Here is a 23,564-nt window from a genome sequence, read left to right as displayed (position 1 = left end):
TAAAAGAAAATTTAAAAGAAATTTTATATAAATTTTATATTATTTGTAAACAGTCCATAACAATAAAATATGTTATTTCCACTGGAATTATCAAAATATTTTGATAATAACTATTTTCTTGGAAAAGGTATATGGTTCAGAAAATTAGGAAACATGGTGGTCAGGTGGTGAAGTTGCCTCGCACAACTTTTTTCTCGTCTGCGTCGAAACCAAACTTTCAGGGAACAATGTCGTTGGGTAATATGCATCGTTTTTCCTTTTCTTTTCTTTACCGTCAGATTTTCATATGTAATTAAGTATAAATGGACTCCATTTATTCAACTTAATCAGAGATCTTTTTGCAAATTATCTTTTTCAAATATTTTCTCTAAATTGTTTGATTAATGGTTTAAATTTTAAATTTATTTCATGGAAAAACTTATTAGTGAAATCAAATTTAATCTGATAACAAACAAATTATATAAACAGTATACCCATTTAATAAAAAGCTATTATGATATTATTGAATACCGCTTCTAGAAAGAAACATTTTACTACAAAGTTTAAGGTAAATCTTAATTATGTGATTGTGAATTAATTAGTGATATTTTTTTTGTTGTATTAAATTAATTATTTATTTTATGTTGTCAATAAATTTTAGTCTTAGTACTGATTTCTTTTTACATCAGTACTAATTTGTTAAATTAAACAACGTCGGTACTGATTTGATAAATCCGCGTATAAACATCCAGATAACCAATCAAGTTAACTATAGTAGGAACCCTTATAAAAACATATGTTTATAAGTTTGGAGATAGAAAGTGAGGTGGTTTGATTTGGTTGCACCCATCATAACATGGAGTGTACAAAGTTATTTTAAGGGAAAATGTTTTAGCTAGCCACCAGGACTCTTCCAAGAATATGCATTATACCATGTTTGAACATGAATGGTAACACAATAATAATAATAATAATAATAATAACAATAATAATAATAAAAAAATCATTAAGATGTCTAAATTTTAAAATTTAGTAATGACCAATATATTATGGGACAACAAAACGATACTAGACCTTGTATAAGAAAATACTAAATGGAGTAGTGAATATTCAGAACTTGTTGATAAAAAATAATATTTGATGGAAACCAAATACATCATGCATGATGAATTCGTAATAATGATATTGTTTTTATATGATCAATGAGGAAAAGACGTGATGAACAAAAATATATGAATTGTATTTCATTTTACATTAAATGTAACAAGGTATGTATACGTTCTTCTAACCAACCAGATAGCTATACCATCTTTCAAATCGCCACATAACTGTGTAATGACAAGTTTCATGTTTATAGATTTTAATATTTGGCCTCTACGTGTATTTTTAGATATAGACATTTTATTGTGTGGTGTTGTTTTTCACTAAAGAATATATATTAAAATATGCAAAGAAAACATACGTGTGCGTAAATAGTAAGAAGACTGAACTAGACCGATTAAAGGTTAACTGAATATAGTTCACATATTCGTACCATGCTAATTTGCATTCTTATTGTTTATCGCATATATATGTAAGTGCTTTTTCAATCCTTTTTCAATTGTTAATGTCATGCTTGGGGTTCTATTTAATTTTGCGTTCAGAAGAGCTTTCGAGTTTACTTTGGTTTTTTTTTTTAGTTTACTTTGGTTTTTAGGCAAAAAAAAGAAGAAGTTTACTTTGGTTCGAAGGATGTTCCACATGGGATCGGTCCACGTCCATTTTAGACCTTTTCCGAGCTTTGTAACTTTCTTTATTCTCTGCACACGATAATGACCACTTTTTACTATTTTCACTCACTTTCATGGACCCTATTTTCCTTTTAATTACTGTTAGGTCTCATTTTAGAAATATTTCCTTTTCAAAATTGAATTTTTCTGAGTATATATTCGGCGAATATCTCAATTTAAAACGATAATCGTTAAAAATCAAATCATGTGCTGATTATTCGACTGAAACCAAAACTTGCTCTAAATTTGTGGAAAATAATGACACATGACTTGGACTAGCCGTTCTGATGTCGTGGTCGATCGACCTCAAAATTGATTAGTTCACCCAGCAACAGCTCATCGTATCCGTTGGTTTGATTGACTTCTCAACTCGAATCATTTGTGGTCATTTAAATCTGACGGTCAAAAATCGAAACGTGGTGGAGGGAAGGAGTAGGACCCACAAAGAGGAGTCCCACAACGGAATTAACCGGTCCATTTATCACCGATCAACGTGGTGGTCTATTTAACGTGTAGCCCAACACGGCAACACGGCATCGAGAAAGCTCCATCTATACCTATCAATGCGCCAATCTGATTTCAAATTTTGTAATTTAATAGTATACATTAAAGTGTTACATTTTTCAAAATCATATGGATCTGTTGGGTTATGATGCGACGATAAAATTAAGCGGAGTAATATATAGTAATGAACTAGAAAAAAAATATAGTAATACAATTTGTATGATTGATAGTGTTTATATTTTAAACTCGCAGTCCCAATATCTTTCTTACTAAGAAGCGTTTAATATATTCACCGGACGAACACACAGGTGTCGTATGCTATTACGTACAAATATTCATGTCCCAATAGAACACATAACACATAGGAGATCTAGCAATCATAGAGTTACTATGAGACTAATCATGTGTAACCGAATAAATATTCTGACACGTTCTCGAGTAGAAAATGAAGCTCTATGTAAACCTGTAAACGATTTATGTAAGAGATTATCAGTTATTCAGTTTGACTCGTCTCCAATATTTAGATCCCGTCCTAAACGCATACTTAAACACACACACACACACACACACGAATGCTTTATTTATTTTTAGAGGAGACTCGTCATATTGTCACTTCATCCTACAAATACAAACTGATCATTTTTTTAATTTACAGAAATTTTTCCAAATTTGATTTTCGTTTGTTTGATAAGCTATATATATTATTTAGAAAAAAAAACATTAGGTTGTATTTTCTTTTTGACTCCAAATATTCGAGGACCGATATTACAAATATTAATATATCAAGTAGACAATTATGTATAAATTTTCTGTTTCTAATGTAGATATTTATCTTGAAGGTAAAATATTCTAAGCTCTATTTCAATATATTCAAAAGCCATTTCTGTTAAGAGTTCTTTTAAAATATCAAAATCTAGGAGACAAAATATCAAAAGAAGGAAGAAAAATACAGAAAATGTCATAGTTGTGACAATTGTAATTTTCTTGCTGGACCATCTCAGTTTCCAGATTGATGGGGGAAAGAGTTAGGCACATCGCATTCATAAAAGTAAAAGACAACACTCATAAAAACAAAAGCGTTGTTGCGTTTGGTGAGCTTATTTCTCCAATCCTTATTCCTTAAGTCTCTCTTTCTACACTTCCAGTTTCCATCTACTAATAACCTTTTATTTTTCTCTTATACAATAAACAAGTTGGTGTCAAGAAACAATCTTAATGTCCTTAGACATTCTATGCAAGGCTATAGGGTGACTATCCTCCTTTCATATAACCTTCTGATTCAGAAACCTGACTTCACCTTAATGAACCAAGACTTAACGGAGTTCAAATCAATATCACATATTAACAACTGGTCTTGTGGCATTTGCAAAGAGCAATGAATAATGAAGATGGGATTATTCATCAAATTTTAGACATCCTTGTTATCTTTTGATGATGTTCACAAGAAATCCACACACGGGATTAAGACTTAAGACTCAGGAACTATCACATTGATGGTCAATCCAACATCGAGATATATAATGAAATTTGAGTTTGTTAAGTGGATTACTATCACTTATGCATTTGCATAAATACGAAAATACTATGAAACTTCACGTCTTGGAAGAATGCTTTGGATTAACAGCACTAACGATGGCTTCACAATATCTTATTTGACTCGTTCAAAGAAACCAGAGCTTCTCACATCGCCAACTGAGGTATTCTGATCAATGTCGTTACTTGTTCCATGAGTCTCTTTGCGATGGATACTCCTCGACTTTCCACATGACCCGTTGCCTCTATTTCTCCTTTGACCCGTTCTAACACATTAGGCTTATTTTATAGTCTTCTCCTCTTTAAAACAAAATGTGATTAGTGTACAGTAGATTACCATCACAGAGATTCACGAATTTTCTCTCTCTTATGAGTTAGACATCCGTTAATACTTAATACAATACACTAGTTTCTGTCAAGTTACAAAGCTATGTTACCAAATATTAGAAAAAAACTTGGGGATACAATGGGCTTTGTTGGGCCGGATGGGCTTTCTTTTTGTTTTAAAGAGCCTTTTCTTTTTGAGCAACAAGTTGTTGTAAAGAGTCATTGTTTGTAGTTTTAAAACAGTTTTTAGTTTTTGTTTTTTAAAAACCATTTTTCTACGATCATTTTTTTAGAAAATGGATTCTCTAAAATATAGGAAAACCATATTTTGTCATTAACTACCTATTTTCAAGCAAAAGCCAAAAACCACATTTTCTTGATTTTCTCAACAATGCACGGGTTTTGTATTTTTTCTTATTAAAATATTTTTTTATTTCTTATGTATTGATGTAATAAAAATTAATAAGAAATAATAAAATGATAAATAATAAGTATTCCAATTAACAAAATTTAATAAAATATTTTACATTTAAAATATGATATGAAAAATATAAACAAATCTACATATTTCATCGATACTATATATACTTAATTTTGTTTTTTTATTGAGTATGTCACATTTATTAAAAAAATTACAAAAATCATATTAAAAACAACAATTAGATAAATAAAATATCAAATTTATAAGAACCAAATATTTATAGAATAATCACATAACTAATATCAAAAATCAAAATTCATATATTGCCATAAAAACTAATATCCATAAAACTAATATTTTCAATGTATTATACATTTAATATATCGTAATTAAATTTTTATTTAATAATATTGCATAAGTTTTAGGCATTTTTACCATAATAAAAAATATAATTGTTTTAATTCTGTTAATATAAAACGTAATTATCCATTGTCTATAATCAAATACACTTTAAAAATCCAAGTATTGATGATGTTTATTTTGTAATACTAGAATTGCATAAATTTTATTCATTCTTACCATATTTTATAAAAATATAATTAAATTTTATTTAGTTTGTTTTGAAAGTTTAATTAGTTATTCATTTTTCTATCGATATAAAATTAAATATAATTATACATGTAGCTAGTAGTTTTTATTTTATAATATTTCTGTTGTTTTATATTAAAACAATAATATAAAATTATTTATTTATGGTGATAATAGTAATTGTTTTCATAATAAATTTTATTTATTTAATATTTTGTTATACTCTGAAAACAAAAACCAAAATCTAAATCTCCATTCAAGTTTTTAAAAAAGATAAAATCTACTGCAAAATCAAAAACTAAAAACTAAAAATTAAAACCCAAAAAATTAAACAAACAATGATCACCTCAATTAAAAAATAAATCACGGGAATCACGACCATTAGAAACTTTATAAAATTTAGGGAAAATTGTTTATTTAGAGCAAAAAAATGATAACTATGTCTCTTTAGACTAATCTCATATATTTTATGTCCCATTAGGCTAATTATTTTCAAAATGACAATAATACCCTTAAAATTGTAATTTTTATATATAATAAATAATGGGTTCGATCAAGCGGGATCGATCAATCCAAAATTACAAGGTCGAACAAATCGATCGACCCTGATTATTATGCAAAACAAAAAAAAACGCGGAGCATATACTGATCGACCTGGTCCATTTCACTCGATCGGCAAATGTCAATTTCATACAAATCGACCGATCTCGAATTATAGACCGATCGATCTATGGAAGCATAGATATGAATCATAGTAGAAATAATGTGAAAATTTTGTGAAAATTTTGTGAACAATCAATGGAATATAGAAGACGGCGTGAAAAGAAGGTTACCACTTTTTTTGATTTTTTTTTTAACTCGATTTTTTTCAAAATATGAAAGTGAATATTCCCAAATATTTTGTTTCCATATTTTTAGGAACTAATTTCTTATCCATAGAATACAATCAATATGTAGAAATTAGTTTCTACATGTTTTTAGAATTATAGTAATAATGCGTAGATTTTGATTTCTACATGTTTCAGATTTACAGTAAATCTGTAGAAGTCGGTTTCTACGTGTTTTAGATTTATATTAATGTGTAGATTTTGATTTCTAAAGATTTTAGATCGGTAGGTTAAGCGCGGAATGTGTATTCTAAATATTTTTAGAATATTCTTATTTACGTCGATCACATATTCTAAACATTATAGATTCAATGAAAAAAATGGATTTCGTTTTCTAATTCGTAGAATGTCATTTCTACTTTATTTAGAATAGAATCTGAAAATTATGATTTAAACATTTTTAGAATTGAAAAAATATCAATAAGTTCATATAGGTATTTTATCAATAGTTACTATTTTTCTAATTTTTTTTGTTTGTAAAACTATTTATTAAATTTATTTTCAAAAATATTAAGAGGTATTATAGACAAAAATTGCATAAAATAGATATTAATATAAAAGAAAATGGTTATCATTTGTTTAGCTCTAAAAAACAATTTTCCCTAAAATTTAATGAACCATGTTCATATTCTGCAAGCCAGCTAAGAAGAAGAAGACGATGATCATTGATTAGGTAATGGAAGAATCGAAACCGCCGATGAGTTCTCCCGGAGGAGACGAGTGCTTGAGTTGGGCTGCACGAGATCCATCTGGTCTCCTCTCCCCTCACACGTTCACTCGCAGGTACGTTTCATTAACCATCCACCAATCCTCATCTCATGCAAATGATTTGATACACCATGTTCATATCCATGACCAGATCTGTAACAAGCGATGACGTTTCACTAAAAATCACACACTGTGGTGTCTGTTACGCTGACGTCATCTGGACAAAAAACAAACATGGTGACTCTAAGTACCCTTTGGTTCCTGGGTATGTTTTTTTGAACAATACCCATCTCTTATTAAAGCTTCCAACTTTGACCTTCCCTAATGTTTTTATTTAATTTAAATATTCCTCTGTTTTTAAGGCATGAGATTGCTGGAGTAGTGAACAAGGTTGGATCTAATGTCACACGGTTCAAAGTCGGAGACCACGTTGGTGTCGGCACGTTTGTTAACTCCTGCAGGGAGTGTGATTACTGCGACGAAGGACAAGAGGTTAGCTGTGTGAAAGGGCAAGTCTTCACTTTCAACGGCGTTGATTACGATGGCTCTGTTACCAAAGGAGGCTACTCTAGCCACATCGTTGTTCACGAGAGGTTGGTTTTATAATCATCTCTCTCTCTCTCTTTTGTCATATTCTTTAAAAAAGTTGTGAGTGAGTGAGTGAGTGGCTGATGAGTTTGATACAATAGGTATTGTTATAAGATACCTGTGGACTATCCCTTGGAATCAGCTGCGCCGTTGCTATGCGCTGGCGTCACTGTCTATGCTCCCATGATGCGTCACAATATGAACCAGCCTGGTAAATCTCTTGGCGTGGTTGGGCTTGGTGGGCTTGGCCACATGGCGGTTAAGTTCGGCAAGGCTTTTGGACTTCATGTGACGGTGTTCAGCACCAGCGTCTCCAAGAAAGAGGAGGCTTTGAGTCTGCTTGGAGCTAACAACTTCGTTATCTCCTCTGCCCATGACCAGATGAAGGTACGTAGAGAGAGAGAGGGGTTTTCTTAGGGATGGAACCAAAACCTAACTTGGTAGCTACGTGATGTTAACTTGGCAGGCACTAGCGAAGTCTCTAGACTTTATCATTGACACAGCGTCTGGTGATCACGCGTTTGATCCTTACATGTCGCTGTTGAAGATCGCTGGGACTTATGTCCTGGTTGGTTTCCCAAGTGAGATTAAAATCCAGCCTGCCACTCTCAACCTTGGTACGCATCTCTTTGTTATACGCTTACATACATACCCTCAAGATGCTTAGACCATAAGGATCATTGGTATACAGGTATGAGAGTGCTTGCGGGAAGTGTAAGTGGAGGTACCAAGGTGACTCAGGAGATGATAGATTTTTGTGCAGCTCATAAGATTTATCCCAACATTGAGGTGATTCCCATTCAGAAGGCAAACGAAGCTATTGAAAGGGTGGTGAAGAAGGACATCAAGTACCGGTTTGTGATTGATATCGAGAACTCTCTGAAATAGAAACGTATAAAGCATCCTTGGTCTCGTCTAGAGGCTTTCTGAACGTTTGTAAACCTGATTTCCACAAAGCACAAGAGGCATAATGGCGACTGAAGTGATTTTCTGTAATAAAAGAACACTCTCACTGCTACAGTTATTATTGTTCTTTGCGTTTGTTAATAAACTGAATAAGTGGAGATTATTGAGAGAATGTATTGTTCACATTAAGCTGATGTTATTGGTTCTTGTATTTGGAATGTGTCATTATTGGTTTTATGATTTTGAAATCTATATTTAAATCAACTGTTATCGATTCTTATATTTAAATCAATTGTTATCGATTCTTGATTTTAAAATCGGTAACATATTTTAGAATCAATATTATTCAATAATAAGAATTTGTCTAAAGATTTGTATTTAGTGGATTTATAAGTGTTTAAAACTAAAATACAAAGAAATTATAATATTGAGATGAACATTGTCATAGTGGTGGATTTGTATTATTGGTTTTCTTTATTTCTATAGTGACTGGGTCTATGATCTAACCACACTACCAACTTTTGTAGTATTCATTTCTACAACCCAATTCCCCTTTCTATAATCACCGTGTCGTACTGTGTTTTTTTTTTTAAATGTTAAACTGATGTTATATCATATGTTTCCACTAGATTGTTTTTTGTCCACATCAAGATTGTTTTCTTTGTCCACTTCAAGGTTGTTTTATTTTCTAATCTTCCATTTTCGAAAATGCTATTTTTCTATAACAGATGACATATTTTTTATATAATCCCTTATATATTAAAAAAAAACATCGTAATAAATGCATTCACACTATAATAGACACGTACTATAATAGACACGTGGCAACCTCATAATGATTTGATAATAAATATGCTAACGCGTTCACACTATATTCATAAATGTGTTCATATATACTATATATTTCGTATTTTTTAATATAAAACTCACTTTCAATAAAACTTTGGATTTTTCGGTTCGAATCAAAACAAATAACGAATCTAAAGTTAAACTATATATATATTATTTTTATTATTTACGGATAAAGTTAGGCAAAATATTTATAAATTTTGATTTGATTCGTTATCCGTTTTGATTTGAACCAAAAAATATGGATATCCGTAACTTTAAGAAGCAAATCAAATACTAAAATACAATATATAAAAAAAAAACAAATCACAAATACCAATATTATTAGGAACGGATATCTAATTCGATCTGTTATATACATATATATACATATATGTACAAAATTATATATATATATGTTATATATATTATAGTTTGTATAAGTTTTACATATTTTTATGAATTAAATTTATTATATTAGGTAAATTCTAAAAGTTAAATAATATATATTTTTTATTTTTGTAATAAAATGTTATTATTAAAATTTTCAATTATTTTTAAAATTTTATTTTATCTACGGATCAAATCGGATATTCTTTAAAATTCTAAATCATTTCGGATATCAGAGTCACCGACTATCCATGTGGCTAAAGATTGAATCGACATAAATGCCTCCAAATACCCGGATATTTGATATGTGCTCACCTCTATTTACAGATACAATTTATTTTTCTTTATATGAAAAAAATTCACTAATGTCAAGGCCTTTTTAATTTTTAATTAATTTTAATTTTATCTTTCATGTATTATTTTGAACAAAATGTCATTTAATATTAATTAACAATATCTTTATATAATTGTCAACTATTTTTATATACTTTTACATACACATACATGTGCACCTTGATGTGAGCACCTTGTGACTAAGTATTTACGACAACTGAAGTATCTATTTTTTTTTGGAAGTTGAAATATTTTTTTCTTAATGCTTCTTTCACTACTGATCAAATTGTAGTGAAATTATTTGTCTTAATAATTTTTTTTATTTTTCTTGAACTATTATCCGTTTACAAACTATGATATGAAACCATTGGTTCGACACGACGACTATCTAAAATTCATAACATGAAAATAAAAAAATAATAGTAATTTTTGGTTTTTACAGAAAAAACTAAAAAATCAAACATTCTAACCGAATAAACCAAAATAAATATTAATTTAAAATAATAGTTATATTTTATGAGATTAAAACAAAAAAATAACTTAAAACCAAACTGATATCCAGATTAAACAAATTTAATTTGTTTTTATTAAAAATAACGAAACTAATAATCACATTCCGCGCAAGGCGCAGATTATTACCTAGTCCCGATACAAAAACCAATACCACTAAGATGGATCCCATACAAATTAAAAACACTAAATGGACTTTTTAACGCTTACAAGAGTTACGGGGTGAAAAGACAAAGAAATAAATAGTTAGTGGTCCTTTCATAACAATTCATATATACATGGACCTAAAAGCATATTTAGTAAACATTATCACCACGCGGGACATGAGATATAAATTATTTAATTTTCCAAAGTTAAAAGAGTCATTTATTATCCTTTTATTTATTTATTACGAGACGAAAGCGAGATGTCAATGTTACCGTTGTTTAAATTAAACAAATGCTTTTCTCTTCCTTCGCCCAAAATTTCAAATTTCAAATGCTTCTTCTCTCTTCTTTTAACATTACAAACCCTTTTTGTCTACATCATTCACAGGCCACCAAAACTTTCTCTCTCTTTCTTCATCTTCTTCCTCCTCGCTTCCCAAGAATCCTTTACCAGTTATATCCTCGAATCTGATCTTTCTCCACAGTAACTGATTACAAAGTCTCCAACTTGACAAATGGGTGGCTCTGGAAACTGGATTAAGTCTCTGATTTCTAACAAAAAACCCATCACTGATGATCATCAGGTAATCTCCAAAGCCTCTCTCTTTCTCTATCTCCATGATTCGATCTCTCTTATAAAGCATTGATCTTTTTTCAGTTAGGTGATAAGAACAGCAAGAAGAAATGGAAACTGTGGAGGACTTCTTCAGAGAGTTTCATCTCCTCCTCAAAAGGTTTCAAGAGCCGTGCTGGTAGCTATGGAACTCCTTCTCTTGGCTCAGATCCACCTTCTTTCTCCGCCGACGATTCTTTTGCCGCGTCTGTTGCTGCTGTTATCAGAGCTCCACCTAAAGATTTCCTTCTTGTTAAACGTGAATGGGCTGCAACTCGGATCCAAGCTGCTTTTCGATCTTTCCTGGTACATTGACTCTTACATGGACATTAGAGACTTGATAATTGCAATGAGTTGTGTCTTTACATTCATAAAGTTAGAAACTTTAAGTCAAACACACTCTTACATGGACATTAGAGACTTGATCATTGCAGTGACTTGTGTCTATATGGTTGTTACTTTCATAAAGTTAGAAACTTTAAGTCAAAACATCAACAACTAATGAACTTAGTCAATTCAGTTTTGTCTGAAGCTTTTGTGGTCAATGTTTTTTATAGGCAAGGCAGGCGCTGAGAGCTTTGAAGGCGGTGGTGAGGATTCAGGCGATATTCCGTGGAAGGCAAGTCAGGAAGCAAGCTGATGTGACATTAAGGTGTATGCAAGCTCTTGTTCGAGTCCAAGCTCGTGTACGAGCTCATTGCAACAGGGCTCCTTCAGATGGACAGGAGTTGGAGAAGCCATCTGAAGAAAAGAATGATCCTGCTAAGCAAGCTGAGGTAATAATATTATCAGACAAAGGCATGAGGCATGTAAGAGAAGACTAAACTTTGCATTGATGTTTTTCGTGTAGAAGGGTTGGTGTGATAGCCCTGGAAGTGTGAATGAAGTGAGAACGAAGCTACAAATGAGGCAAGAAGGAGCTATCAAGAGGGAGAGAGCTATGGTATATGCACTCACACACCAGGTAAAACGGCTTGAAAAGCACTTAATTAACTCTTTCAGAGACATTTGTGTTTACTGAGTTTTCTCAAAATCTTTGACAGCCAAGGACGTGTCCAAGCCCTAACGCTAAGGTGAACAAACAAGGGAGCGTTAAGAAGAGTAGCGGGTCATGCAAGAGCAGTCCGGGTTGGAACTGGCTCGACAGATGGGTTGCAGACAGGCCATGGGAAGGGCGGTTGATGGAAGGTGGTCCCACAAACTCATCAGACAACAACGCAAGGAAAAGCGAGAGCAGCGTGTCTGAACACGACGCGGTTCAGGTTAGGAAGAACAGTCTCACAACCAGAGTTTTAGCTAGACCTCCTCCAATGTCATCATCAGCTACTAGTTCCGAGACTTCCTCTACGTCTCAGTCCCCGGTTCCCTTCTCAGGAAGCTTCCTTGAGGAAGGAGGGTATTACAGAAAGCCAAGCTACATGAGCTTGACGCAGTCTATCAAAGCTAAGCAGAGAAGGTCAGGTTCTTCTTCATCGTCTTGTTCCAAAACACCGTTTGAGAAGAAACAGTCAATGTCTTTCAACGGAGATGTGGATGTGAAGCGTAGTGCTGGTTCGGATCTGTACCCACCGGCTCAAGTAACAGGGAGGCATATGTGGGCAAAGAGCCAGAGAGGCTAAGTAACCATCGTTTCAACAGCTTGTTGGTCCCCCACTAAACACGGATTATAGATAAAGACGCAATCTCTGTGTATCTTTTAGATATGATTAGTTTGAAGATTGCAATGTCACTGTTTGGACCATTTTATCTTTTGCTTTCTAATGTTCTTGAAAGAATCTGTTCTTATCTCTTGTCAAAATATGAAACCAATAAGCTTCACCTCCAGATATGATGAGCTCATTTCAGGACTAATAACATATATAAAGAAATGGTGGCGGACAACTATACTTTCAACTTATTTTAAAACACAAACGGTTCCAACTTTTAATATTAGTTTGCAAATATGTTCACATACTGCAATACAATACATATGAAGTCTTAAATGAGATCAATTAGGATGATCAAGTGTGTCTTATTGCTTAAGTGGAGCTTTCTTCTCTCTGTCTGCAATTCTTGCAGGTGCGTTTGAGTGGGTCTTGAACCTCCCCCTTCCACCTTCCTCTCTCTCCTGAAAATTTTCACCAGCATCATCAACATTTGATATTAGAGAGATCAGATAAAAAAATGATTTGTGCCTCCATACCTTTTTCTTGACGATTTGAACAACATCTTCATCCTCAAGACGGTGAGAAAGACCACAGTGTTGAGGGTAGTGCCTAGCGCTTGTGCCCCAAACCAGTGCATACTTCATATCTTTCACCAGAGTCTTGTGGACGTGGTTACAAAAATCTTCAACTGTGCATCCACCTCTGTCCTGTAGAATATGACAGATATGTTATGGTGAAGTCCAAAATGAAAAAAAGTCATCTCTCCAAATTGTCGAGAGGTCTTGTACATACAGCTGAGAGGACAAAGGGCTCATCAAAATCTGGTTGCTGGCCCTGAGGCTTTGTGTAAACTCTCACAAGTCCCATTTCCTCCCACATTCTTGCAAGTAGTCTATCTAAGTTTAGCTGTTTCAAACAACAACAAAATTTCACCATTAGACTAGTGTTTCATACACACATTCACAACTGTCTTTCACCATCTAAGTTTAGTTGTTCCCATCCATTGGATCTAGAGAAGTATGGATAATAGAACTTGCCTTTAGATTGCAGCTAATAACAATGGAATTTGGCTGTCTTGCTAGCCTATCCACGTCATCGATTCCAACAACATCTATCTTGTTGTAGACATACACACACTTTATATATTTGCGGTTGCCTTCAATGACATCTATAAAGTCATCCACCGTAGCATCCTCACGGAATAAAACCTGCAACGTTCATTACTAAACTCAGTACATAACTCTCATCAAAACAACAAAAGCAATAATACCATTCAAAGTTCATATAGTTGTGTTACCTCAGCATTGTGAATCTTGTATTCATGCAGAATTTGATAACAGAGCTTCTCGTCAATGCGAGTCAACGGTGCTGTAGTGTTGAAAGAGATTCCACCAGTCTTCTTCTTCTTAAAGTATATCTGTTAAAACAGCCACAAAAAATGGTTTCACATCAAGCTGGTTTTATAAGTCTCTATCAAGAGTATATAGTTCAGCACATGAAGATGAGATTCATTTACCTGTGGAGGTCTTTTGTTTAGACGCAAACCCACTGCTTCAAGTTCCTTGGTCAGAATCTGCCTGTGACCTTCACTCTAAGGAACAACAAATAGAGATTGATAGATAGCCAAAAGGCACAAAACGATTTGAATGGTTGCCAAAACTAAGACTCTTACTTTGGAGGCATCAAGAACCATCAACACAAGGTCAGAGGACTTTGCAACAGCAATAACCTGAGAAACAAAACAGTTTTAATTCATCTTTGGTTCAAGAAGTAAAATGATACGAAGGATATGGGGAGTGATAAAAATCAAGAATGAAATGGATTTAAAACCTGCCTCCCTCGCCCCTTTCCTTCAGAAGCACCTTCAATAATCCCAGGAAGATCAAGCAACTGAATCTTGGTGTCATTGTAGCGAATGACTCCAGGGATGCATGTAAGCGTTGTGAATTCATATGAGGCTGCTTCAGAATGTGTGCCAGTTAACATCGTCAAGAGCGTGGACTTCCCAACACTGCCAAATCACAGCCACAAATAAAAACCAAAGTGAGGACTCCACAACTTAAACAAAATGCATATAGATGTGACTAGAGAGATTTAAAGATGGACCTTGGAAAGCCTATAAGTGCAACACGTCCATGACCATACTTTGTAACTTCAAAACCATCTCCACCTCCACTTGAACCCTGTTATGTACATTTGGTAGACAATTACAAAAAAAATATAGAAATGATGAAAGGAGCACAAGTTTGTATACAGCTATGTTTATAAGAAGTTGAATATTTACTTTGGGAGGCTCTAACAGTTGTGTTCTGAGCTTTGCAATCTTTGCCTTGAGCTGACCAAGATGATACTCTGCCCATCAAAAGTGGGACAATAGTTTCAATAGATGACCACTTCCTCTACTTACTACTATTTTCTCAGTAAATATTATGAAAAATCAATGATATGATTCTCATGCATGTACTATAACATGAAGAGTAACCTGTAGCTTTGTTCTTCTGTGTCCGAGCCATCTCGGCTTCAATTTCTTTAATCCTTTCGATGATTCCCATTTTCTTTAAGTAATGATCTAACACTAATCAGACAGATAGTTCAAAGGTTAATCATAAAATCAACAATTTAACCACACTTATTAAATAGACAAAAGAAAGACGCATCATCTGAATAACATCAAAGAATAAGAATTTAAACCAAATCTTAATTTAGTAACTTATTCAACAAACGAAGGCTCACCTCTTTAGCGTCGACTTGTCTAAACAAATAATAGTTAACAACACTCTTTTGATCAAACGAGTTCAAAACTTAGATCAAATACGAAGCTATGCAACTTAGCCTTGCATATGATTCTTGGAACAGCGATAAGAAAATAGAAATGTGACAAGAAGATGAGCGATGGAGACCAGACCAGAGGATGATTCTAGAGAAAGCGAGAAAGATGCACTCATCATACACGTAAGTCTGGGTCAAGAGACAATAGCTAGAAGAGTTGAGTTATGGATATAATTAGAAAAGGCCCAGTTCAAGTCCAAATCAAACGCATGTTTTGTCGTGAGATCATGACTTTCATAATCCATGGACACCAACTCAAGAGAAAGACGCTTCTTATTAGTGTTCTTTAATAACTAAACCCACAAAGCTTCCTTTATAAAAGTTACATAACCCTACAGAAACTGTAGCTTTATCTCACACTTCTCTCTCTCTCTCTCTCTCTTACTTAGTTTGGCTATTTTACAAAACTCAGCTACATTAAGAAGTTGGATCTTGTTTCCTTGTCTTAACGGTGATTCGGTGGGACCAGTGATTGCTTCTCCGCGAGCTCCCTCACCTGCAACAGAATGTCCACAGGAATGTGCATCGACCCATGTTTCTTGAAACTTCCCTGCACCCACACATTCACAACTAAGCACATCCACTCTTATTAGCAAAGGACAATGCAGTTGCAAGATAAAGAGAGGTACCATGTTGTTTGAGGGACTCTGAGCAAAGCTTGCTCTCAGGAGATTTCGCCATTTGTCCTACAAAAACAACAAGATAGATTATAAAACAAAGCCTAAATTATTAGGATCATGGCAAGAGGGTTTAAAACTTGTAAACACCTACCTTGAGATCTACAGAGGTACGGTGTGAATAAGATGAGAAGGAAAACCTTTTGATCTCGGACCACTTCCCAGCTCCATACTTGGATACACCTTCTACTAATGTTGTAACCTCAGACAGAGTCCAAGCTCTATGATGCTTCCTTCTAACTCCACCACCTTGCATCATCGGCGCGCCAGTGTTGTTATAGTCATCCGAGCTATTTCCAGATGAGTCTACGTGATCTGCCTCCACGTCTTGATCAGCCTCAGTGAGCATATTCTCCTCGTTGGTGTTGTTGTGACTTACTTCTTTCTGGATTGGTCCAGAAGCTGACTTAACCACTGAACCTGGGCTCACAACCTCACTGTTCAACAGGTTACTCTCTCCTCCAGTAGCTTTTGCTTCCAAGCAACTGGTATGACATTCCTACACAAGTGTTGTATTATTCTTAATCACATTCCAACCACAATGTCATTTAATTGTTTTGTCCATATGTTCTATATTGACAAGTCACCAGACTAATTACTATATTAGAGAAGAATGAGTAAACAAGAGACATACCATAAGAGCCATAAAGTTCTCTCTAGGACGGCTTCTCCGGACATGAGAAACATAAGGAACCTCAACCTCAGATCCACCGAGAGGCACCACCCTGGTGACTGTAACTCTCTTCCCTGAGGAGACGCTCATAGACCTGACCTCAGATTTTTCAGATAGCCTCTGATCTTTTGAAATAACCACTGACTTGTCATCGGTTTCTGAAAGTTCTTCAATGTATCTTCGTGTAGGTTTCCTAACTCTTTTTGCAGCCCTCTCTTCACATGATAAATCTTCAGTTGCCCAATAGTGGTTGACACCGAGACTATGAGCAGAAGCATCTTTTGAGTGTCCATTGACATGATAAGCACTACTAGATGGTGCTTCCTTAACGTTAGTAGCTCTTACATCATCAGACACATCATTGGACTTGTCTTTAATTCCAACTAGCTTGTTATCTTTAATTGTCAGGTTCGTCGTTGGTACATCAAAGGACTTGGTAAGTCCCATTGTAATCCTCCTTTTCAGCCACGTCTTGTCCTTAACAGTCGTCTCACGGCCAAACGTCGCCCTGAATGTTTCCTGCAGGGCTTTGATAGGCAAATTATCCAAGCAGATCTCACCTCTAACTAAAGCAAAATCAGGTTTTTGAGAAGCAGCAGCAGCAGGCAATGCAGTTTCTTTTGGACTAGATGGTTCAACAGTGTTAGATTGATTCACATCGCATCCATTCTGAACATCTGATGAGAAAGGAAGGGGCTCATGGTGGACTTGATCCTCGTCAAACATGTTGTTTTCATTACGAAACTGGATGTTGGCATCTGGAGGAGTAGAAACCATGACAAGGCTCTCATCCTGTTGTGCCTTTTGCAAGAACTCCTCGCTATACTGCGAAAATATCAAAGTTGGAGCAAAATGTAGTGAGTAAGGTCACTGATAGAGTTCTAAAGACATTTCAAACATTATTTAGAATCAGAAAATAATAGGACTTTTGTGAGGTAAATAAATATACAATGCTTGAGAAATAAAAATCTGTTTTTCCATATTTATGAAATGGGACTAACCTCAGGTTGAGAATTCACCTGATCTGTAGATGGTTCGACATTGTCAGCCCGCAATAAACCTAGATTGATAACTGAGTCAAATAAAAAAAGTTATCAACAAGATGCAAGTAAACAATAACTTGATCTAGTCGGAAAAGTCAGAGATACTTGAGCATATTCAGATATATAATGCATTCTCTACCAAAGAAACAAAATGTTACTCAAGTAAGGAGCAGTAATAGAAGCAAAGAAGCATAGGCTTTTTTAGTCAAAAGCGGTTCAACATGTAAAGAATGGTAAGAACCAAACCTTCAGAAGTTTCTTCTAGTTGGGACAACCGAAAAGGTGACCCTTCGGTCGGAAGGTAGCGTAGACTCTGACAAGCATCTGATGCAGAATGCATATCCGTCTCGTTGACCTCCAAAATTTCTTCATCGGTAGCAGGAACTAGTCTCCCATCTCCTGCAACCTAAACCATTTCCATAAACACAACTAAAATAAGATTGTGAAAGACTAATAATACCTATAGTCAACAGACTTTTCAATTTCAAGAGAAGAAAAACTCTATAAGAATTTGTTTTTCTTTCCTCTTCTAACTAGGAACACGCTTACAGAAGCTACAAACGAGAAGGACACATTTTGTAAACCATACCCGGACAAGCTTGTAGGCAACAGGATTCCCAATCTGATTTGTTGAAGAAAAAGGTGTGATCCTTGTCTGAGCACTGACATCAAACATCTCCCTGCAGTCCTCAACAGTTCCAACCACAGTCCCCATATAGATAAATCAAACTCCAACACACAGCCCTGATATCCAAAACAGGAATGCTCAAAAGAACAATCCACAGAGGACGCTATTACATAATGTGTAGTCTAAACAGAACACTATTTGTAAAATTTGCATTACCAAAATTCACACCAAAGACCAAAACCAAAACGGATTCTCAGTGAAACAATTACCATCAAACAAAAGGAGAGTCTCTTTCTCTAACTTCAACGAGAAAGAATCTATCTTTAACACAAAGATAAGGCTTTTGAATATAAAAGTATCTATCTTTATCAACAAAGCGAGAAATCAAACCTTGAGAACACGCAAATTCAATCTGATTCCAATGCTTACCACTAGAAAATTTGAGTTAGTGTGCAGAAATCGAAGGAAGACGATTAGACTTTACTCGAATTGATCCCTAACATTCGATTTGGTTTGCAGAGGAGAGAAGCTTCTTGTGGATTTTATTAAAAGCAAAATTGGAAGGACAAATCTTTGGTTGGCTCGCTTTCGGCTTTTTCTAGTTAAACAAAAGTCCGGATTCGAAACCGTTTTTATTTAACTCGAATCAAATCTTTGCTTTTGGTGATTTGGAATCCGTGTCTACATACGCTTCTGAGTTTAATGTACTTCACGAAGTTTTGTCCGATTATTTTGCCATGTCAGTTAATAGCCGGATAACGCCAAAACAGAATCAACTACCTTCCGTTTTGGTTCACGTGTACAAGGAACACCGTGCCGTCTATTACATTTAGACTAGGATTACACGCCGTTTAAGAGTTTTAAAACGAGATGAAGTTTTCATGGAGTAGGTGAGAGTATTTACGTTAGTCCAGGTTTAATTATTGTTAAGCTATACATAATTTGTGTTTCTCTTGCAAACTAAATCAATAGTACATTGTGCAAACATTTGTGCGTAAGTATGTCACTGATCCTTTTAGACTTTATTGTGGGCATGTTTCTCTTACAACAATGGTCTTTTGCACCTATGGAAAATAAGACTGAACCTACCGGTGAAACTGAACAGAATGTGCTATTTTTGGAAAAGAAAGCTTAAGTAGTTGAGATGGAAGTGCTTGGTTGAGAAAAGAGACAACAGAGAATCAATTATAAAGGACAATATGTGAACAGTGTAAAGAGCTTCCGAACTCCTAAGAACTTGGACTATAGAGAGTTCATGGAGACTATTAACCTCCACTTTAAATGTAAGCACTGTCTTTGTATCCTCCGATACCATCAATGCTAGTGTAAGGGATAGACTAGAGATGGATCAATGCTAAAAGACTAAACAACATATAAAAGATCATATTAATAAACCTTTTTTCACATAAAGAAATATCCATATGGAGTTTGAATCAAAATGAATTATCAAAACCACATAACTCCTTTTTTCAAACAAAAAAAACACATAACACCAAGATGACGTTTGTGATAAGGTTTGCGAAATGAATGATGTGTACTTCAAACACCTGGCAAAGAGAGTAAGTGATAACAATCTTAGAAAAACCTCTTTCTCTTCCAGAGGGTTACATTGAAAACAGTTGAGGAGATGACAGTAGTAACGTGAGGACGAAACCTCTTATCTTTGCAACTACAGACATGGCTGGTTCTTCTCTACCTTCATCTCTCCTCACTCAAGGAGGACCTGCTTTACTATTCTCTTCTTCGAATCAAGTCTCAGAAGCTAAGTGTCAACTTGTGGTTACATCTGGAAAACGCTCACTTGTTCGTTGCTTGGCTAAGAAGAAAATCAGTTTTGTGGATCAGATTCTTGATTACATCGAAGGTTCTTTCTGTGTGTTTTAGTTTATTTTTCATGTAAGTATGACTTTATAACAGTTTGGTCTGTGTGTTCTTGTTGCTTAAGGTGGTCCTAAGCTTAGGAAATGGTATGGAGCGCCTGAGCTTTTGCCAAAGGACGGATCATCAAGTGAAGAAGACGATGAAGCAGAGGAACAAGAAGAAGATGCTCTTGATGGAGTCAAAGACACTGTTTTTGTAACGGACGGAGACAGTGACGTTGGTCAGGTGTGTGTGTTTTAATGTCTTTCATATATAGAATCATCATACATTGGATGATGCAACAAGATGAAGAAACTGAGAAAGTGTTAACTTTTAGCTCATGTAGATGATTATACTGCAACTGATTGTGAAAGGCACTCGTGTTAAAGCACTTGTCAAGGACAAGAGAAAGGCTATGGAAGCTTTTGGAGCTTATGTTGAGGTTTGGTTCACTGAATCAAAACACTTCTGAACTGTGTATGTTTGTTTCTCTCTTGGTTAAAACATTTTTAAATTAATGAAGTTGACGTCTGGAGATGCAAGTGACGAGCGTTTCTTAAGGAAGGCTTTTAGAGGCGTTGGTGCAATCATATCCCCAACTGTATGTTTTTAACCAAACTCTTCAATCATTACTTGAATCCAGTTCTGCATTGATCTAGAACATCGAACATGTCATTGGCAGGAGGGTTTCTTATCAAATGTCAAGAGTTTAAAAGGTGTGAAACATGTAGTTCTCTTGTCTCAGGTAAGGATGCATTTGCATGTAGACTTGTTTTGTATATGAAAGATCATGGTTTAATGAAGCTGCAGTTGTCTGTTTATGAAAGCAGCGGTGGAATTGAAGCTATGATGAATAGCAAAGCTAAAAAATTAGCTGAGGGAGATGAAAAAGCAGTTATATCTTCTAATGTACCTTATACAATCATAAGAACAGGCAAGCTGGAGAACAGTCCTGGTGGGAACCAAGGGTTCAACTTCAGCTCGGTAAAATCATAATCTTATAACTCATAAGTTGAATCATGTGTTGGACTTTTAAACAACATTTTTTTTGAATGAAACAGGATGCTGCAACCAAAGGAAGCTTAAGCAAGGAAGACGCTGCTCGTATATGTATTGAAGCTCTAAGTTTGATCCCACCAACAGGATTGTTATTCCAGGTAGATAACATTCTGATGCTGCTTTCAATATAAATAAGCATTTTTTTGAAAGAATGTTAAATTTATTCAAATAAAAAAAACCTTTTTACAACATGTGTGATAATGTTTTTTTTTTTTTTTTTTTTGAACTTGTGATAATGTTAAATAAGCATTGTTACTGATGTGGCTTTTGGTTTTGTCAGGTTTCAAATGGAGAAGAGGCTGTTTCTGACTGGGAAGGACAGTTGATGAAACTGATGCAGAGACAGAATCAAAAGAAGTAAAACTTTGAAGTTGAGATGAACAGAAACAGAACACTAGAGATCATCACCATTGTCTATATCTAAAAAAAACCATTCTTCCTGCATATTTGATATGTGTCTCAATACATTTTTTTTCTTACCAAAGTATGAGGACCCTACAGTTTACATTCCTTTCACTTTTGTAGTTTTTTATAAGATATCCATCCACAGGAAAGTTGATTGGAAACTGGATGTTGTTAATTTGAAATGGGATGTTGTGAGCCAAGCAATTTGAATATTACAAAAAAAGGTGCAATACATGAAGTGGAACCAGAAGGTTGGCTAGATTCTCTTGTCCAAAAGCTAAATAAATAAAATAAAACAAAAGTGCAATAATGTACAACCTAACTAAAGTTAAAACTAGGCCTAGTTAAAACTCTGCTGACTTTTTGACTTTAAGGATCATCAAGCCACAAAGGCAACAGTGGTCAGCATCTCTTATTCTTTCTTTTGTTAGATCAGATCTTCAGTACACTTCATATCCCTTTTTTTTACTATCATAATTTAGTTTCATACTTTGTTTTAGATAAAATCAAGGTTCATATGAACATTTCTATATTCTTAGTTACTGCAACAACAACAATTAAAAGGTTTACAAAGTCAATCAAGAACCAAAGAAAGCAAGAGCTCTACATATCATTATAGTCCCAAAGGTCTGATCATCAAGGACATGAACTTCCTTTTTTTATTCTCTGAACTAAAGACATGAACTCATTTCAACAGAAGTGACCTTGTTGTCTTGTTGCACAATACATATTCAGATTAGCATTGACTCTACAGAAACAGAGAGATTGATCTTTCTTTTGGTAATATTAACCGGATCTAAATCTCTTTTGGTTGTTGGTCCCAGTGGATTCTCCTTCTGATGAAGCATCAATGGATTTGGCAAATGAGTGAGAGAGATCACCATAGAGACTTGCCACAGTTCTGATATTGTTGTTGAGCTCTCTTATCAAACCAACGTTTCTTCCCAAGTGATCTGCTTGTTTTGACTCATGGTTCTGATTGATCTCGTTGATCAGAAGCCGGTTCTGATCCAAAATGTCTTGAACCTGAACAAAGCTCTTTTGGAAATTCTGCAACACTTTGCCATCCATCTGGTATCTCTCTCCAAATCCGGAAAACACATCTCCTTCCATTCTTGATTCCATTAAGCTCAAATCTTGATTGTTCTTGTTCCTGAGATTTAACAGTATATTTCAACTCATGATCTCACATAAACTTTTCCAGTAGCACAAGGCATAGATAAATAAATATATTTATTTTTTCAGTTATATATATATCAATCAATCTCGGACAAGATTAAAATCAATGTTTTGTGGAAAGAGATCTATATATAGATACAAAGAGAAGAAGTAATAGCTGTTCTATAAGTAGCCTAGAGATAAGGAGACAACTGATTCATAAGATTCATAGCAGTAATATAACGTCTATAAATGAAGACACAGAAACCAAAAGATTCATATCTCTAAAGCCAAGCAAATTTTTTTTCAAAAGCTTGATTATAAACAAGGGAATAAAATTTTATGTTTACTTACCTTCAAAAGCAGAAAAGAAGAAGCTCCAGGAGTACAGATAATAACAGAGATGAAATCAAGATTATATTTTCTCGGGAAATAAAACCAAAGAATCTTATTTTCTCTAGAGAAAATTAGATGACAATTATTGGATGCTGGGAAAGCAAATGAAAAAAAGGAATCTACTTGTCGTCTCTGAGACAAACAGTCTGAGACAGAGAGA

The 23,564-nt window shown here is 34.4% G+C and overlaps 6 protein-coding genes across 13 annotated transcripts; 3 read left to right on the top strand and 3 right to left on the bottom strand.

The window, feature by feature from the left end:
- The first annotated feature begins 6,563 nt into the window (after positions 1-6,563).
- On the top strand, positions 6,564-8,450 carry LOC106406352 (probable cinnamyl alcohol dehydrogenase 1). The gene is made up of 6 exons (XM_048761388.1): positions 6,564-6,791; positions 6,868-6,981; positions 7,079-7,309; positions 7,406-7,691; positions 7,771-7,921; positions 7,996-8,450. Exons 1-6 carry the CDS (start codon positions 6,685-6,687, stop codon positions 8,190-8,192), a joined length of 1,086 nt encoding a protein of 361 aa, XP_048617345.1. The 5' UTR covers positions 6,564-6,684; the 3' UTR covers positions 8,193-8,450.
- Positions 8,451-10,691: 2,241 nt separating this feature from the next.
- LOC106403037 (protein IQ-DOMAIN 8) lies at positions 10,692-12,856 on the top strand. 2 transcript variants are annotated; one of them, XM_013843880.3, is made up of 5 exons: positions 10,692-11,001; positions 11,076-11,336; positions 11,588-11,806; positions 11,884-11,994; positions 12,074-12,856. In XM_013843880.3, exons 1-5 carry the CDS (start codon positions 10,933-10,935, stop codon positions 12,647-12,649), a joined length of 1,236 nt encoding a protein of 411 aa, XP_013699334.1. In that variant the 5' UTR covers positions 10,692-10,932; the 3' UTR covers positions 12,650-12,856. The 2 variants fall into 2 exon arrangements, with proteins under 2 accessions (XP_013699334.1, XP_013699333.1); XM_013843879.3 differs by having other exon boundaries at positions 10,717-11,001; positions 11,881-11,994.
- Positions 12,857-12,898: 42 nt separating this feature from the next.
- Positions 12,899-15,646, bottom strand: LOC125589116 (developmentally-regulated G-protein 2). The gene is made up of 12 exons (XM_048761387.1): positions 15,410-15,646; positions 15,159-15,251; positions 14,961-15,028; positions 14,783-14,859; positions 14,507-14,687; positions 14,349-14,405; positions 14,193-14,267; positions 13,974-14,093; positions 13,714-13,884; positions 13,469-13,582; positions 13,213-13,383; positions 12,899-13,137 (listed from the first exon to the last, which is right to left on the bottom strand). Exons 2-12 carry the CDS (start codon positions 15,226-15,228, stop codon positions 13,042-13,044), a joined length of 1,200 nt encoding a protein of 399 aa, XP_048617344.1. The 5' UTR covers positions 15,229-15,251; positions 15,410-15,646; the 3' UTR covers positions 12,899-13,041.
- A 114-nt stretch (positions 15,647-15,760) lies between these two features.
- On the bottom strand, positions 15,761-19,214 carry BNAC06G33800D. Of its 6 annotated transcripts, none has more exons than XM_013847110.3 (8): positions 18,956-19,214; positions 18,488-18,642; positions 18,145-18,304; positions 17,857-17,927; positions 16,817-17,680; positions 16,277-16,681; positions 16,135-16,191; positions 15,761-16,055 (listed from the first exon to the last, which is right to left on the bottom strand). In XM_013847110.3, exons 2-8 carry the CDS (start codon positions 18,611-18,613, stop codon positions 15,951-15,953), a joined length of 1,788 nt encoding a protein of 595 aa, XP_013702564.1. In that variant the 5' UTR covers positions 18,614-18,642; positions 18,956-19,214; the 3' UTR covers positions 15,761-15,950. The 6 variants fall into 6 exon arrangements, with proteins under 6 accessions (XP_013702564.1, XP_013702569.1, XP_013702566.1 ...); XM_013847115.3 differs by having other exon boundaries at positions 17,875-17,927; XM_013847112.3 differs by having other exon boundaries at positions 17,857-17,915.
- An 878-nt stretch (positions 19,215-20,092) lies between these two features.
- On the top strand, positions 20,093-21,955 carry LOC106406662 (sanguinarine reductase). 2 transcript variants are annotated; one of them, XM_013847362.3, is made up of 8 exons: positions 20,093-20,390; positions 20,472-20,632; positions 20,733-20,828; positions 20,910-20,987; positions 21,069-21,131; positions 21,197-21,370; positions 21,448-21,543; positions 21,726-21,955. In XM_013847362.3, exons 1-8 carry the CDS (start codon positions 20,204-20,206, stop codon positions 21,804-21,806), a joined length of 936 nt encoding a protein of 311 aa, XP_013702816.1. In that variant the 5' UTR covers positions 20,093-20,203; the 3' UTR covers positions 21,807-21,955. The 2 variants fall into 2 exon arrangements, with proteins under 2 accessions (XP_013702816.1, XP_048617342.1); XM_048761385.1 differs by lacking the exons at positions 21,448-21,543; positions 21,726-21,955 and having other exon boundaries at positions 20,120-20,390; positions 21,217-21,327.
- Positions 21,956-22,362: 407 nt separating this feature from the next.
- Positions 22,363-23,002, bottom strand: LOC106406626 (protein ELF4-LIKE 2). The gene has a single exon (XM_013847319.3). The coding sequence runs from the start codon at positions 22,973-22,975 to the stop codon at positions 22,637-22,639; it is 339 nt and encodes a 112-aa protein (XP_013702773.1). The 5' UTR covers positions 22,976-23,002; the 3' UTR covers positions 22,363-22,636.
- Positions 23,003-23,564: the final 562 nt, after the last annotated feature.

Source organism: Brassica napus, chromosome C6 (genome assembly GCF_020379485.1).
Source record: "Brassica napus cultivar Da-Ae chromosome C6, Da-Ae, whole genome shotgun sequence".
NCBI classification, from domain to species: domain Eukaryota; kingdom Viridiplantae; phylum Streptophyta; class Magnoliopsida; order Brassicales; family Brassicaceae; genus Brassica; species Brassica napus.
This window is presented reverse-complemented; position numbering and strand designations above follow the sequence as displayed.